The sequence below is a fragment of the Galeopterus variegatus genome, unplaced genomic scaffold (genome assembly GCF_000696425.1).
Source record: "Galeopterus variegatus unplaced genomic scaffold, G_variegatus-3.0.2 Scaffold6351, whole genome shotgun sequence".
Classification (NCBI taxonomy): domain Eukaryota; kingdom Metazoa; phylum Chordata; class Mammalia; order Dermoptera; family Cynocephalidae; genus Galeopterus; species Galeopterus variegatus.
This window is the reverse complement of record NW_007732462.1, coordinates 128,616-144,604: the sequence shown is the minus strand read 5'-3', so window position 1 is coordinate 144,604 and position 15,989 is coordinate 128,616. Positions and strand designations below refer to the sequence as shown.

The window sequence follows — 15,989 nt, the reverse complement described above, 5'->3', positions numbered from 1 at the left end:
CAAGAACTGGATTGTGTCCCCCCCAAATTCCTACATTGAAGCCAACCCCCCTCCGCCCCTGCAGAGTACCTCAGAATGAATGTGACTATATTTGGAGGTGGGCCCTTTAAGAGGTAACTGAGGTTAAGTGAGGCACAAAGGTGGCCCTAATCCAATACAGCCAGTGCCTTCATAAGAAGACGAAGAGATGCAGAGGAGAGGCCATGTGAGGACACAGTGACAGGGGCCATCTGCAAGCCAAGGAGAGAGGCCTCAGAGAAACAAACCCTGCCAACACCTTGATCTCGGACTTCCAGCCTCCAGAACTGTGAGAAAATAAATGTCTGTTGTTCAAGATGCCCGGTCTGTGGTATTTTGCTATGGCAGCCCAGCAGGCGAACACAGGGCCTTTGTACTTGCCATTCTCTCTGCTCCAAGGGTCTTGCCTGCCTGACTCCTGGTCCAAATTCAAGTTTCACAGAAACAGTCACCTCCTCAAAGAGGCCTTCCCTGACCACCTTGCCAAAAACAGCCTAACAGCCCCACTCTGAGTCACGTTGCCATTTCATTTTCTTCATGGTGCTTACCGCTATCTGAAATTCTGTATCATTTTTTCTTGTGTGTAATCTGAGCCCCGTTTCCCACTCACATATAAACTCCAGAAGAGTAGGGATCTGGTCTATGTTGCTCATCAACTTATCTGTGACACCTGGATCAGAGCAGCTGCTCAATAAACTTGTTGGATACACACACACATGTACACGGAGCTGTAGCTGCTCCGTCACCTGTGCAAATACGGAGGTGTGACAGACTCCACACGAGGCATTTCCTGCCATCACAGACGCAGCTTCTCCCTGGGAGCCACACGCCCCGGGCTCGTCTACTGTTGTCTACCTGAGAGGCCCTCACCCAGCCTGGGACTTAATTCATCCAGTCTGGAAGTTATGGGAACCCTGTTCTCAGAACTCAGTACTCCCCCAGCTCAGGGCTCTCAATCCACAGCGGGGAGGGGGCCTGGTTATCACCCCCTCCTCAGCGCCCGTGGTCACTTGGGAGAAAGGGAGTTGGACCCTCAAGCCTTGACCCTTCAGAGTCGCTGAGTGTCTCAGCCTCGACTGGCCTTCCCGAGCTCCTCTTTGGGAGCTGTTATCCAAACAAGGGGCAGCGATGTGCTTTGCCAAATGCATCCTACAAGCAGCCAGTCTCCTTCTCTCAGCCTCGACTGGCCTTCCCGAGCTCCTCTTTGGGAGCTGTTATCCAAACAAGGGGCAGCAATGTGCTTTGCCAAATGCATCCTACAAGCAGCCAGTCTCCTTCCTCCCATGGACTGGGCAAAGGGACTGGGGATGCCCATGAGATTGGTAATCAACATTTGTCCCTTTGCACTCTCTCGGAAGAGAACTGGATGGGGTCCAGGGTGCTACTGCTCCCAAACAGGGGGAACCATGAGGATCTGCTGGTTTGGGGGAAGAGATGCTGGATAAGACTTTCTTTTCAACCAAAAGCATTCCACTAACTGCTTTACTGTCTTGAGTCCCAGGCCAGTACCTATGGATCTGCCACTGGCTTTTGAAGTGCCACAAGACATTCCGAGGTGTGGCTCTGCCATAGTCTACTGAGCTGTTCCTCGACTGTCACTATCACTCTCAATGCTGTCATGACATCCTGTAGAAGTCCCTTAGCATGACAGTCTCTCCATGGTGGCTACCAGAAGGAGGATGACTGGGTACATTGTTACCTCAAACTACCCTCCAAACAGCCATCCCATTTACACTCCTATCAACAGTATAAATGAGTATCTGGCTCCCCAAACCTTCAACAACACTGAATACCACACTTCTAAATTTTTGCCATTCTTATTAGGTGAAAATTGGTATGTCATTCTGGTTTTAATTTGCATTTCCCAAACACACGGGTTGGAGCAGTCTTAAAACCCTCCAACCAGAACATACTCATTGTAAGGCAGGGACTGGATCTTAACCATCTCTTCTCTTTACAGCCCATGCAACAGTACTGGACATAAATTAGCTGTTCAAGCAACAGCCTATGCATGCCTCAGGAGTTACTGCGAGGGACAAGGCTTTACGTAGCTCTGTGTTCCTAGCACTAGGCACTAGGTAAACAACAGGCACTCAGTAAATATTGAGGTGTGGCTGGTGAAAACAGCAGCTACTCTGGATACCACCAGCACAGAAGTGACAGAAGATTGTTGGCAGGTGTAATGTGAGTTCATGGGGACAGGCTAAGATGTCCATTTACTTCTTTGTTCCTATCTTCCCCCGCTCCAAACCGTATATCCCAGTCTTGCCTGTCAGAAGCTAGAGGACCCTGGCCCCAATTTTCTGATAGCAAAGGCAGTTGACCAAATCCTCAGACTTGCAACTTGAAGCGCAACCCAGCAGTTTCTCTGCAACCTCCCCAGAGCTCTGCACAGCCACACATGAGCCCTCAGATCTTGGCAGGCCCCACACTCCTTTGTCCTCTGCAAAGCTCTCCTGAGAAATGCCCTCTTCCTGTCTGGGAGCAGCCTGAGCCAGACACAGACTCCAGGCAACAAGCTTGACTGAGCAGCAGCTTTTAATTTCACAGCTCGCCGTGCCCAGAGCCCAGCTCTGACAGATGCCACCAATAAACACAGCTCAGCGACATCAGGTGAAGCTAGAAGTCGCTTCATCCCCAGCCCAGCATTTACAAGCCCCATCGTCGTCCATCTGCCCACCCCAGGGCTCTGGGACGGTGTGTGTGGTGGGGTGTGGGGTGTGTGTGTGTGTGTGTGTGTGTGTGTGTGTAACAGTTTTATTGTGATAACTCAGACACCATTCAATTCACCCATTTAAAGTGTATAATTCAGTGATTTTTTCGTATATTCACAGAGTTGTGCAACTATCACCACGATCAATATTAGAACCTTGTCATGCCCAAAAGAAATTACACCCATAAGCAGTCATTCTCTGGGCCCATTTTGCCATAGAAATAAAGCTTGCAGGGGCTTATGGCTTTTTTTATGAGCAGACAATAGAAGCCCCAGGAAGAGCGGGTGCACACGTGGCCAGAGTGTAGGGATGGCATGTCCTGGTATCTGGGGATCAGGCCAGGGAGAGCATCACTCCTCCCTTCAGGACACTTTTAGCTATGTTTGCAAGTGTGCATGAGGTATGTGCACCAACCACTGTTCAACTCCAGGCCATTTCTAGATTTGTGCTTCGGGTTATCTGGACGCTGGGGGAATGGCTTCTACACTGAGGATCCCTCTGTGCCTGCCACCCCGTCCGTATTTGTGTACAAGGACACACCCCTACAGAGGCTAGTTAGAGTGGCACGGTGGGCTGGCTCACTAGAAAGGCCAACATGATCACTGAGATTATTCGTCCTGGCCCAGAACTAACTGTAGACCACATCAGGCTGTTTTGCCCGTCTGTCAATCACCACCCATCCTAGTTCCAGGGCTGCTCTCCCTTGTTGGGAACCATGTCACCCCCACATTCAGTCCAGGCAGTTTGGGTGGAGCTGAGGAATATAACCGGACATATGACCAGGAGCCAGCCAATCAGGGCCCTGCAACCCTCTAGCAACAATGATTGGCTTGGAGGTTACCATGTGACCTAAGCCTGGCCAATGGGAAGTCTGTCTCCAGATTCCACCTGGATTGTGGGGGTGGGGAAAGGGGCTCTCCCCTCTGGGATTGCTGATCCAGTAGGAGGTGGTCTGGGCAGCTGGGGGCCAATGCAGGGGGGAAAAGAAAAAGGAGGTGTAGGGGGTTATTAACATTGCTCGTGCCTTTTTCACCTCATTGACTCTCCCAGTTTTATGCGCCCATATTAGGTGGGTTTAGTCTCTATTTAGTTCAGCAAACCTCCAGAAAGCCCATATGGTTCAGCTCCCCTGTCTCCAGAAGACCAGTATGGCCCTGTGGACCTTTCCTCATTGCAGAGCTTGGGTTTCATTCATTTCTTGTTTACTGGGTACCAACCCTGAGCTCCAGAGCTGCCCCTGGGATGCTTCAGAGATGAGAAAAATAGAGTTCATCCCATTCTGGACCCCTCCTGCCCTCCTCACATGCTCTCTTGCAATGGGTTCTTGGCTATTTCCCGGTATGGGGCCAAGCAGGAAAGGAAACCTCAAAGGCATCTCCCTTGCCCGCCCCCAGGATAAATCAGCTCTGAGAGGGAGCTGGGGGAGGTTGGAGGCTAAACCTCCAACAGATGTTGAGGATGAGTCACAGGTTTTAGTTTCCCAGATTCAACCCACCTGCCTTTCCCCTCCCCCACAGATTGGCCACAGCTCCTATAGTCATTCTAGAGGATGAAGCACCTATTTGGGCACACCGGCCGTTCCAGACTTTACTCACCCATCCAAACCCCCGCCCCCAGCCAGCATGTGGAGACAGACCTGGAGGAATGGTTCCATTACAACTTAAGATTCCCTAGGGCCAGCCCATGGCTCACCCGGGAGAGTGTGGTGCTGCTAACACCAAGGCCACAGGTTCGGATCACTATATAGGGATGGCCGGTTAGCTCACTTGGGAGAGCGTGGTGCTGACAACACCAAGTCAAGGGTTAAGATCCCCTTACCAGTCATCTTTTAAAAAAAAAAAAAAAATGAAAAGCAGGCAAGGCAAAAAGGAGACTCATAAAATAGTGGGACTTCTTGCCTTCAGAGATGGAGTGGGTGGGTGTGGACAAGAGAACCCCCAATATTGCCTAGGTTCATTCAGCAATACTGTGACACAATCACTCCCCAAGGGGATCCTGAAACAGCTCAAAGAGGGGACATGATTTGCCCAAGGTCACAGATCTGCGCAGTGACAGCACTGAGACTGGAACCCAGGAATCTTCACTCCCAGCCTGGCCTCCTTCGTCTCCAGCATCATCTCTTTGACAGAGCACAAGACCCTCATCACCTGTCCATTCTCCTCCCCTCTCCTTGTGGAGGACCATCCACTCTTGTCATCAAAATCCATTTGTCCTTCTAGTAACAATATCCCATTTTCCTCTGGGGAACCATTCCCTGCCTGACACCACTTCTATGCTTCTAATGACAGCTACCGGGGTGGGCATGAGGCTCAAGGCTGGCCAATCACAGCAGTGCCTTCTCTGGCAACAGTGACTGATTGGTTCAGGGATAGGCACCACATGATCGAGCCAGTGCCTGGGCCCAGCCAGTGGGACCCAGGGAGACTCTTGGAAGACAGGAATGTGTCCTGTTTGCTGGGAATGCTAGAAATCATGACGGGAGCCTGGAGCTGCTGGGTGCCCCTGCATGGAGCCTGAAAATAAGACAACACAGTGGAAGGCAGGGGTGAGAGATGGAGAGAAACTGGGTCCTGATGACACTGTCTGAACACCTGGATTAGGCCTTACCTGAAGTCAACCCAATGGACCTGTTCTTTTTATGAGAAAATAGGTTTCCTGTCACGTTAAACCAGTCTGAGTTAAGGTTTCTGTTGCTCGGAAGCAAGAGACTGACCATAACAAGTGACGCTGCCTCAACAGCATCAGACCCAGTTTTCCTCCTCCCCGGGACAACAGTCACAGAGTCCTGCGCAGGCCGAGGGCATCAGCCCTCACAGGACTCCCTCCATGACAGACTTCTCTTTGGCTCCCTCTGTGGCCCCCACAAAGCCAGGCCCCCAGTTACCTTGAGCCATTGCTGATGAGAATACTCTCCCGAATCGTCAGGGTGCAGTAATACCACACCAGCAGGAAGTTAAAGACTTCATCCGTCACCCTGGCATGAAGAAACAGCCCCAGGGAGGGGAACAGGCATGAGACCCAGGGACAGCTGTCCCATCCTCACCCCAACAAAGCAGCAAACCAGGATGTGGGCTGCCCACAGCAGACGCTGCCTCTGGAAACCCCTGATGCCCTAGGAAGGCAGGTGGCATTTGGCCTCCTTGCTGTCCTCTCTCCCCCTAGAATGCCTGTCCCCCTCCTCACCCTCCTACCTGAATCCTACCTGTGCTTCAGGCTCTAGCTGAGGTTTCACCTCCTTCCCTGATCACCCAGCCCAGGGCAACCTGTCTCTTTTCTAATTCTTCCTGTCTGATGTGAAATTTCTAGGGGGATGGTAACAGAATGACTTTCAGAACAGGAGACTTAATATTCTGAGTTGTCTGCATGGTTAAGATGTAAACTCCCTCTATCCCTTAAACCATCTGTTAGCTTTGTCACACATACAGAACAATTCTCACGGGCTGTATTTTTGTTTGTTTGTTTTTGTCTTTTGTCTTTTTTCGTGTCCGGCAACGGATCACAACCCTCAGTGTTGCCCCCGTACCGGACCGGGGACCGGCAACGGAATCGCAACCCTCGGCGTTGCTCCCGCGCCTCGCTCAGCCAGTGAGCGGGAACCGGTCTGTATGTGGGATCCGAACCCTCAGGCAGGAGCGCCGCCGCGCTTCCCAAGCAGCGCACTTATCCAGTGCGCCACTGGGCCGGCCCTCTCACGGGCTGTATAATCTGTAAGACTAACTTAAGCAAGACTCTACCTCCTCTACGTGACCACAGCCCAGAGCTGGGCTGAGCAGGCCTTAGAGGCGGACAGAACCATGCTCATGAGTCCTGCTGAGCAGTGGGCAGAATAGAGGGATGCAGGTGTGCTGTGTGTGGCTAGTCAGAGCCCCCCAGCCTCAGTCTTGGCATCTGTAAAATGGGAAGGCTGATCCCATATGTGAGCATCCCTGGATGAAGGGATTCCGGGAGAGAACCAGTGTCAGACAGCCCCTGTGAGGGCTCCCCCACCACTGCCAGTCTCTCTGATGAGGACTCGATGGAGTCTCTGTCTTTGACCCCAATGGGGCAGCTCCTCTGTGCCTCATACAGACACATTCAGCCCGGGAATAGAAATGACTGCACAGGGTACTGTCTGTCTACATAAATGGCAGGGAAAACACCCCGATCTCCTTCATTTCTCTGGCCAAACTGGGAGATCCTTTTCCCTGACTCTAAAAGCCCTGGGAGGAAAAGGAAAGAGGTTGCAACTTTAACAATAAAAGATGGTAAGAGACATCTTTTAAGCTACATGACCCTGTTTTGTGGTGGCAGATGACAGACACTTTCAGCCTGTGCCCTGCTCAACCATCGCCCACAGAGGCGGTCCCGGGAGAGTCAGGAACAGTCACTGGAATCTCAGGGTCTGAGTTCAAATCCTGGCTCTGCCTCGTCCCAGCTGTGGGACCGTGGACACTTCAGTTATTCTCCGGAGCTGACACTTCCCATCTGTGAAGTGCAGACCACGAAGGCGCCTCTTGTGCAGGGCTGCTGCAAGCTTTGGCCGAGTTTAATATGTAAAGGGCTTAGGACCAGAGCTCTATAAGTTCCCTGTCATAACTTTGGAAGCACCACTGAGTATCCACAGTCTAAGAAATGAGTCTCAGAAGCCTAGCTCTCAGGAAATCAGAGGCCCACTTGATTTGCACAGCAGACAAGAGTGGCAGAGGTGGAGGAGACAGACCTCCCTGGGGCAGAGGGTCACTTTAGATACCCACTTTCTAGCTCACCTCCAGGCGGAGGCAGGCCCAGTAGCAAGTTGTGGAGACCAGGACATTTTTCACTGGTCTCTTCCTATTATCTTATCAGCGAAGAGAGGAGTAAAAATAAAGTTTTATGGCTCCAGCACTTGTTCTGGACATGTTTGAGGATCTAGCCTCAATCTGCTTGGCTGAAGTGTACGAGTTTCTTGTTGCTGTTATAACAAATCACCACAAACTTAGTGGTTGAAAGCAATACACATTTACTCTCTTACAGTTCTGGAGGTCAGAAGTCTAAATCAAGTCTTACAAGGCTAAAGCCAAGCTGTTAACAGGGCTGGCTCCTTCTGGATGCCCTAGAGGAGAATCCGCTTCCCTGCCTTTTCCAGCTTCCAGAGGCTGCCAGCACTCCAATCCCAGCTTCTGTCATCACGTCTCCTTCTGTGACTCTGACCCCCCTGCCTCATTCTTATAAGGACCCTTGTGATGACACTGAGCCTACCTGGATAACCCAGGATCAGCTCCCCATCCCAAGATCCTTAATTTAATTCCATCTGCAAAGTCCCTTTTGCCATGTAAGGTAACTTATTCATGAGTTCTAGAGGTTAGAATGTGGACATCTTTGGGGACCATTATTCAGCCTACCATGCTAGGCCGACACTAGTTACTAGGAACCTGCAATGTTAAAGGCACTTTGCAGCTGACTGACAGCATTGGAGGATAAGCACCCCAGCTCTGCACCCCTCAGGTGAATAATGCTGAGGCATGTTTGTGCTGTCCCCCCCGTTCCTCAGCAGCATTGAGTTCCAGCTGCCCATAGGATACCTCTTCCTTATCTTGTTTCCCATTCCTCTACCAATGTTTCCTGGGATCACCTCCCAAATAAATCACTAGCACTACAATGCTTGTCTTGGGTGTCTCTTATAGAGGAACCCAATATAAGACAGTACTACTTCCCACTTTACAGATGAGAAAACTGAGGCTCAGAGAGGGGAAGTGAGTTGCCCTGAATCACACATCAGCAAGCACTGAGTGAGCTCCAAACCTGAGCCCATCCAACCCAAGCTGAATTCCAACTACCTCTTTCCTACCTGGTTCAAAATCTGATAAAAGACAATCCTAACCAGACACAGCCTCTTGGCCAGAAGGCAGCAGAGGGAGGTTTCAAACTTTCTAGCTGCCTCACCAAAGCCTCCTGAAGACCAGGCAGCACTGGCAGATCAGACGTCCTGGGGCTCATGGGAGAGATGAGAAAGACACAGAGAGGTCAAGGGTTCTAATCAAGATCACACGGCCTGTGAGTAGCAGAGCTGGACTTAGAACCCAGGACTCTAAAGGATGTTGGCCATGCCCAGCTGCAGGCTTACAGGTACCAAGAAGGGCCTTTGGGTGGGGCACTGAGCAAGGAAGTGATCCCAAGGGGGCAAGAATAAGGAAAGAGAATCTTGCTACTTGGACATACTGAATATGAAGCTGTATTCTTTTTCATGTGTGCCCAGTCTTAGCACAAAATGATGGTGGCAGTGACAAGTGTGAACACTTAAACAGCACTTAGGTGCTAGGCACAATTCTAAACAAAAATGACTTCAGTCCTCACAACCACCCTACCCAGTAGCTGCTGTTATTCTTGATTTACATGTGAGGAAACTGAGGCAGGAAGAGGTTAGATCATTTGTCCAAGGTTAAACAGCAATGCTAGCTTCCCCGTGGGCACCAGAACAGAGATGAGCTGCCCCTCCAGTCCCCCTACCCCCCCCGGGCCTACCCTCTTTTTTTGATGGCTGGCTGGCACAGGGATCGAACCCTGAACCTTGGTGTTACCAGCACCATGCTCTAATCAACTGAGCTAACCAGCCAGCCCCCACCCCCAGCCCATTTTTAACTCTTGGAAGATGTCCTGGGTTGTAAATGTCCCCCCAAAATTCATGTCCACTATGACCTCAGAATGTGACCACATTTAGAAATTGGGTCTTTGTAATTCTTTAAGATGAGGTCATATTGGGTTAGGGTGGGCCCTAAACCTAATGACTGGTGTCCTTGTAAGAAGGCCATGAATGAGACACACAGGGAAGGAGGCCATATGGCAACTCAGGCAGAGAGTGGAGTGAAACAGTTTTAAGCCAGGGAACACTGAGGATTGCCAGCAACCTCCAGAAGCCAGGAGAGTCAAGGAAGACTCCTCCCTTAGAGCCTTCAGAGCGAGCATGGTCCTGCCAACACCTTGATATTAGACTTCTGGCCTCTAGAACTCTGAGAAAATAAATTTCTGTTGTTTTAAGCCCCCCAGTTTGTGGTATAGTCGGCCCTACATATCTGCAGATTCAATTAACCACACATTGAAGATATTTTTTAAAAAAACATACAACAATGGGCCGGCCTGTGGCTCACTTGGGAGAGTGTGGTGCTGATAACACCAAGGCCATGGGTTTGGAACCCTATATAGGGATGGCCGGTTAGCTCACTTGGGAGAGCATGGTGCTGACAACACCAAGTCAAGGGCTGAGATCCCCTTACCGGTCATCTTTAAAAAAAACCACAGGAAACATACAACAATAAAAAATAATACAAATAAAAAACCAATACAGCAGAACAACTATTAGGTAGTATTTACACTGTATTAGGTATTTTTTTAAATCTACAGATGATTTAAAGTAAACGGGAGGATGTGCAGAGATATATGCATATATGCAAATACTATGCTGTTTTATATCAGAGACGAGCATCCGTGGATTTTGGTATCTACCAGGGAAGGGGTGGTTCCTGGAACCAATCCCTGCAGATACTGAGGGACGATTAGTCCTTTGTTACGTCAGCCCTAAGAGACTAATAAAGGGGATGGGGACAAATGGAAATACCCAGGTTCTCGGTGAACGTTGGCACTTGACAACATACCACAGGTTTGCCCTTTGAGGGCCCTGGAAGTCTCAGCACAAGGGAATCTGCTTGCACATCAAGAAATTTTACCCCCTTCCAGAGGGGCGTGTGAGCAGGCAGTACTACAGTGCGCAGCCTCTGCCTTCCGGGAAAACAAGCCAGGCCCAGGCAGCAGGTGGGCATGGGCCCAGGGCCGAAAAGAGGTTTGTTTGGACACTCAAGTGGCCAGACCAGCTGGACTCCCAGCCAAGCAAGCGCCTTCCAGGAAATCAACCCTGGACACGTGGGCCAGATGCCCCAGCCGTACTGGCTGCCTCCCCTTGGGGCAGAAAACCTAGGGCCAAGGAAGAAACAAGACTCCCAGGCAGTGTGGCATCAGCCCCCCGGCCTCACAGCTCAGAGCAGCAGGGCCTCGTCCTACCGGAACAGCAGCAGCTATTACTCTCCATGGCTCCACAGTGTGCAGAGCACCTGGGAGCAGGGCCTCGTCCTACCGGAACAGCAGCAGCTATTACTCTCCATGGCTCCACAGTGTGCAGAGCACCTGGGAGCTGAGCACCTCCACACACAGTGTCAACTCACTGCATCAACACAACCACTCTGCCGGGTAGCACTGCTGTCACACTCGTTTTACAGATGGGGAGACTGAGGCCCCCAGAGGGAACCGGCCATGGTGACAGCGGTTGGTCAACAAGCCAGGACTTAAACCCAGGCAGTCTGAGCTGGCCCTTTTCTTCTTTCTTCCTTTCTTTCTTTTCTTTGGAATTGAGATATAATTCACATACCATAAAATTTGCCCTTTTAAAGTATACAATTCAGTGATTCTTACTATATTCACAGAGTTGTGCAACCGTCATCATTACCTAATTCCAGAACATTCTCAACACTCCACAAAGAAACTCTGTACCCATTAGCAGTAACTCCCCATACCCCCCAGCCCCAATGGATCTACTTTCTGTCTCTATGGATTTTCCCAGACATGGATTTTCCTACTCTGGAACTTTCATATCAATGGAATCCTACAGTATGTGTCCTTTGTGCCTGGCTTCTTTCACTCAGCATAACGTTTGCAAGGTTCATCCTTGCTGTAGCTTATATTGGTCTTTCACTCCTTTCTACGGCTGACTAATATTCCATTGTATGGATATGTCACACTGGGCTCTTTCTTAATTATTACTACGTTATAAGGCCTATTCCAGCAGCCACTAATGGATACAAGGGGGTCTTCAAAAGTTCACGAAGGAACTGTATTATTTTTTAATTCAATTTTTCCACGAACGTTCTGCAGTACCCTTGCATTTGTTGGACAAATGCTGGGTGGACAGGACTGCCATTTCCCATGAGAAATAGACTTACCTTCTCTATCCTAGACCTTATCTCCCCAAATGCTGCAGAAGCAGGGGAGACCCGGGATCCCTCTGGATCCCTCTCTCCTGGCCCCTCCTCATGCCCTGCACGCACAGACACCACCACACCCTGGTACCTGTAGTGAAGGACAAATCGACATGCCACAGCACCCAGGAGCAGGATTATGGTCAGGTAGAGTTTGAATTTCTCGTACTCATCCTTGTAAGCAAACCTGTCATGACAGACACCCGCAGGAAAGGTCACATAACACTGCTATTCCACCCATCCCCATCTGGGGGCGAGATCCTCAGCCCCATCAGACCCTTGCTCTACCGCCACTCCCACGCCCCACAAAGACCTTCCCATTTGGCTAAAGGAGAGAAGCCTGGCCTTAAATTAATGAGGCTCAATTAGGGAAAGAGGGCTAACCGTTCAAAAGGTCCCTGTGTCCCTGGACTCCTGGTTTAGGGCTCTAGGCCTGTGCTGGGGATAGCAGGGGGCAGACACAGGGTCTCCTCCTCAACCAAGTGCTGCAGCAGTAATACCCAAGTTTGATTTCTCCTGGAAATGGACAGATTCTGGGTGGATTAAGGCGTGGAACAGAGCAAGGGCCATTTCTTGTGGGAAGTGGGTGGTCCTATCTGCCCAACATATTGCCTCTGTGAAAGAAAGGGAGGAATCTCTCCCAAGTGGTCTATCCACTGAGGAGGACAGCGTCAGGAAGCACTAAAACCAGAGCCCCAACTCTTAATGCTTTTGGATTTATGCAGAAATTCCACCTTGGACCCATCCTCCCTGAGGAGAAAGAGCAAAATGCCTGAATTCCTCTGAGCCAGGTAGGGGTCTGGGCATACTCACTTGGCCTGGTTGCTGAGGAGGGTCACATTCACATTGCCCAGGACCAGGTTCAAGTACAGCCTGGAAGGAAACACCTGTGAGAGCCAAGTTCCTTTACAGCCCTGGGAGTGGTCCCACCCAAAGATATTCAAACTTAATAGGCATGGGCTGAGTACCCCATGTCAGAAGACAGGATGCTGAGCCCAGAGGTTAGGAGGGCCCCACATCGACAGGATGACAACTAACTGTAGAACGTGGCAGCTGTGATACATGTTTTTTTTTTTTTTGTCTTTTTTGTCTTTTTCCGTGTCCGGCAACGGATCGCAACCCTCAGTGTTGCCCCCGTACCGGACCAGGGACCGGCAACGGGATTGCAACCCTCGGTGTTGCTCCCGCGCCTCGCTCAGCCAGTGAGCGGGAACCGGTCTGTATGTGGGATCCGAACCCTCGGGCGGGAGCGCCGCCGCGCTTCCCAAGCGGCGCACTTATCCAGTGCACCACCGGGCCGGCCCATGTGACACATGTTTGACTAGCCCTTTTCCCCATCAAGGCTGGCTTAGAGACCTCATTTCCCAGGCTCCCTTGCAGCCATATGTAAGCACATGACTAAATTCCAGCCAATGAGGTGACGGCATGTGTTTCTCTAGGTCAACTTAAAAAGGATTCTCTTTAACGTGAAGGCATAGGGCTGGCCAGTTAGCTCAGCTGATTAGAGCATGGTGCTGATAACACCAAGGTCCAGTGTTCAATCCCTATACTGGCCAGCTGCCAAATTTACAAATTAAACAAAATAAAGGCATAACCCTCATAAGTGCACATATCTTAAGTGTACAATATGATAAATTTTTACATTTTTATACATGTAACCAACACCCAGATCAAAGAATAAACATTACCTGCCCCCAAGAGGCTCCCTCACGGCCCCCACCAAGTCAGTAGCACCACCAAGCGTGCCACTGTTGTGTTTTCTATTACCATGGATTCATTTTGCCTATTTGTGAATTTCAAATAAATGTACACAGTGTGTAATATTTTATGCCTGGCTTCTTTCCCTCAATATTATGTGGGATTCACCCATGTCGTGCACGCATCAGTAGTTCCTTCTTTTTCATGGTGTGTACTATTACATTCAGTGGATACAACACAATGTATTGTTCCTCCTACTACTGATGAACATTTGGCTTCTTTTCAGTTTTTATTTTTTGGTTGTTGCTCTTTCATGCATGGTAACAGTACCGAAAATCTACCCTCTTAGCAAATTTCCAGTATATACAATATACAATATTATTAATTATAGTCTTCATGCTACACATTAGGTCTCTAGGCTTATTCATCCAACATAACTACAACTTCGTACCCTTTGACCTATATCCCCCCATTTCTCCTGCACCCTTGCCCCTGGTAACCACTGTTTTACTCTCTGTTTCTATGTATTCATTTTTTGTTGGGTTTTTCTTTTTTTTTGGCAGCTGGCTAATATATAGGGATCAAATCCTAGACCTTGGTATTATTAACACCACGCTCTAACCAATTGAGCTAACCAGCCAGCCCTGATTTTTTTTTTTTTTTTTTTAAGATCCCACATACAAGTGAGATCATGCAGTATTTTTCTTTCTGTGTCTGGCTTATTTCACATAGCATAATGTCCTCCAGGTTCATCCATGTGTTTTCAGTTTTTGGCTATTATAAATAAAGCTCTGTGAACATTCTTTTTTTTTTTTTTTAAATTGAGATATAATTCACATACCATAAAATTCACCCTTTAAAGTATGCAATTTAATGGTTTCTAATAAATTTACAGTGTTGTGCAACCATCACCATTACCTAATTCCAGAATATTCTCATCATCCCAAAAGCAAATTAGCAGTCACTTCCCATTCCCCCCTCCCCTCTGCCCCTGACAACCCCTACTCTACTTTCTGTGTCTATGGATTTGCCTATTCTGGACATTTCATATAAATAGAATCACACACTACGTGGCCTTTTGTGTCTGGCTTTTTTGCCGTGAACATTCTTGCACACATTTTTGGGAGGACATAGCACTCATTTCCATTGGCTGCATACCCAGGAGTGCTGGAGTATCTGTGTCACAGTGCATTGTGTGTTTAGCTTCATTAGGAAATGGCAAACATTTCTGTAAAAGGGGATTTACTTGCCCTCCACTGCCTGACTCTCTTTTCACCTTCCTGAGAACGTGATCATGAAAGCCAGCTTGGGCCACGCAGATGAGGACAAATCCCTACGGGATGGATAGGCAGTGAGTTGGAGGGACCCTGAGTCCCTAGATGACCTCATGAGCCCACCACTCTCGGCCCACTCTCCTCTGGACTGTTATGGGTGAGACAGAGACCTCTCTTGTCTGAGCCACTGTGTCACTGGGCCTCTGTTACAATAGCTTGTACTCTAACACACTCACAAAGGTGCCAATGAAGGGTTACGGGACCTCAGGGGAGGAAGGGTAAATTCCACAGAGGGAGAAGAGTTTGGAAAGGCTCCACGGAGGTGGTAACGTTTGGACTGGGCTTTGAAGGATGAGTAGAAGTTTGAGAGGAGGAAAGAGAACAGAAGCAACTTCTTTCTCGATGTGCGTGGATGTTGGGGCATTTCCAGTCTTGAAGCAGAGCTGTGAAGAGAGCATCTATTTTTCGTGCCTAGCACACAGTCCCCACCCCGTGAAAGGACAACACAATTTCCCTTCAGAGAATCCCCCAGGCCCTATGCACATGACCCAGGCTCAGCCAATCAAAGCAGCCATCCTCCTGATGGGGTTAAGAGTGGTCATGTGACACAATCTAGAGAGAGGAAAATCGATGAGAATCAGCCCTGGGACTTTACCCAGAACTACAAAGGAACAGACTTTCTCTACTAGAATTGCCAAGCAGGTAGCATGCAAGCCCAGGGCTGCTGGGGGCCAGTTTATGCAGAGAGCCTGTTTAAGAATGAAATACACAAACCAGAAAAAAGAGTAAAAAGAAAGCTAAATGAGAGAAAGGACCTAACTGTATCATTTGAGCAGAAGGATCCAGCCATACCTGAAGTTATCTGTAACTAGTTACATGAGTTACTACTAAAAACTGTTCATGTTTTTAATTACATGAGCCAATAAATTCCCTATTTTTTCTTAAGCAATTTTTTTTTTTTTTTGTCCTTTTTTGAGACCGGCCGCACCACGCTCAGCCAGTGAGTGCTGTGAGTGCACTGGTCATCCCTATATAGGATCCGAACCTGCGGCGGGAGCGCTGCTGCGCCCCCAGCGCTGCACTCTCCCGAGTGCACCACGGGCTCAGCCCTGCAATTTTTTTTTTTTTTTTTTAAAACAACTGGTAAGGGGATCTTAACCCTTGTCTTGGTGTTGTCAGCACCACGCTCTCCCAAATGAGCCACAGGCCAGCCCTTCTTTCTTTCTTTTTTTTTTTTTTAAAACAACTGGTAAGGGGATCTTAACCCTTGTCTTGGTGTTGTCAGCACCACGCTCTCCCAAATG

The 15,989-nt window shown here is 49.3% G+C and overlaps 1 protein-coding gene across 4 annotated transcripts in view; it reads right to left on the bottom strand.

Moving 5' to 3' along the window:
- Positions 1-15,989, bottom strand: part of TMEM120B (transmembrane protein 120B) — a 45,791-nt gene that overhangs the window by 5,161 nt on the left and 24,641 nt on the right. The window contains exons 4-6 of one of the 4 annotated variants that reach the window (XM_008590751.1): positions 12,527-12,586; positions 11,805-11,900; positions 5,617-5,706 (exon numbers count right to left, since the gene is read on the bottom strand). In XM_008590751.1, coding sequence (XP_008588973.1) covers positions 5,617-5,706; positions 11,805-11,900; positions 12,527-12,586 — 246 coding nt within the window. The remainder of the gene's footprint in view (positions 1-5,616; positions 5,707-11,804; positions 11,901-12,526; positions 12,587-15,989) is intronic. The other 3 variants (XM_008590752.1, XM_008590754.1, XM_008590753.1) reach the window with 3 other exon arrangements.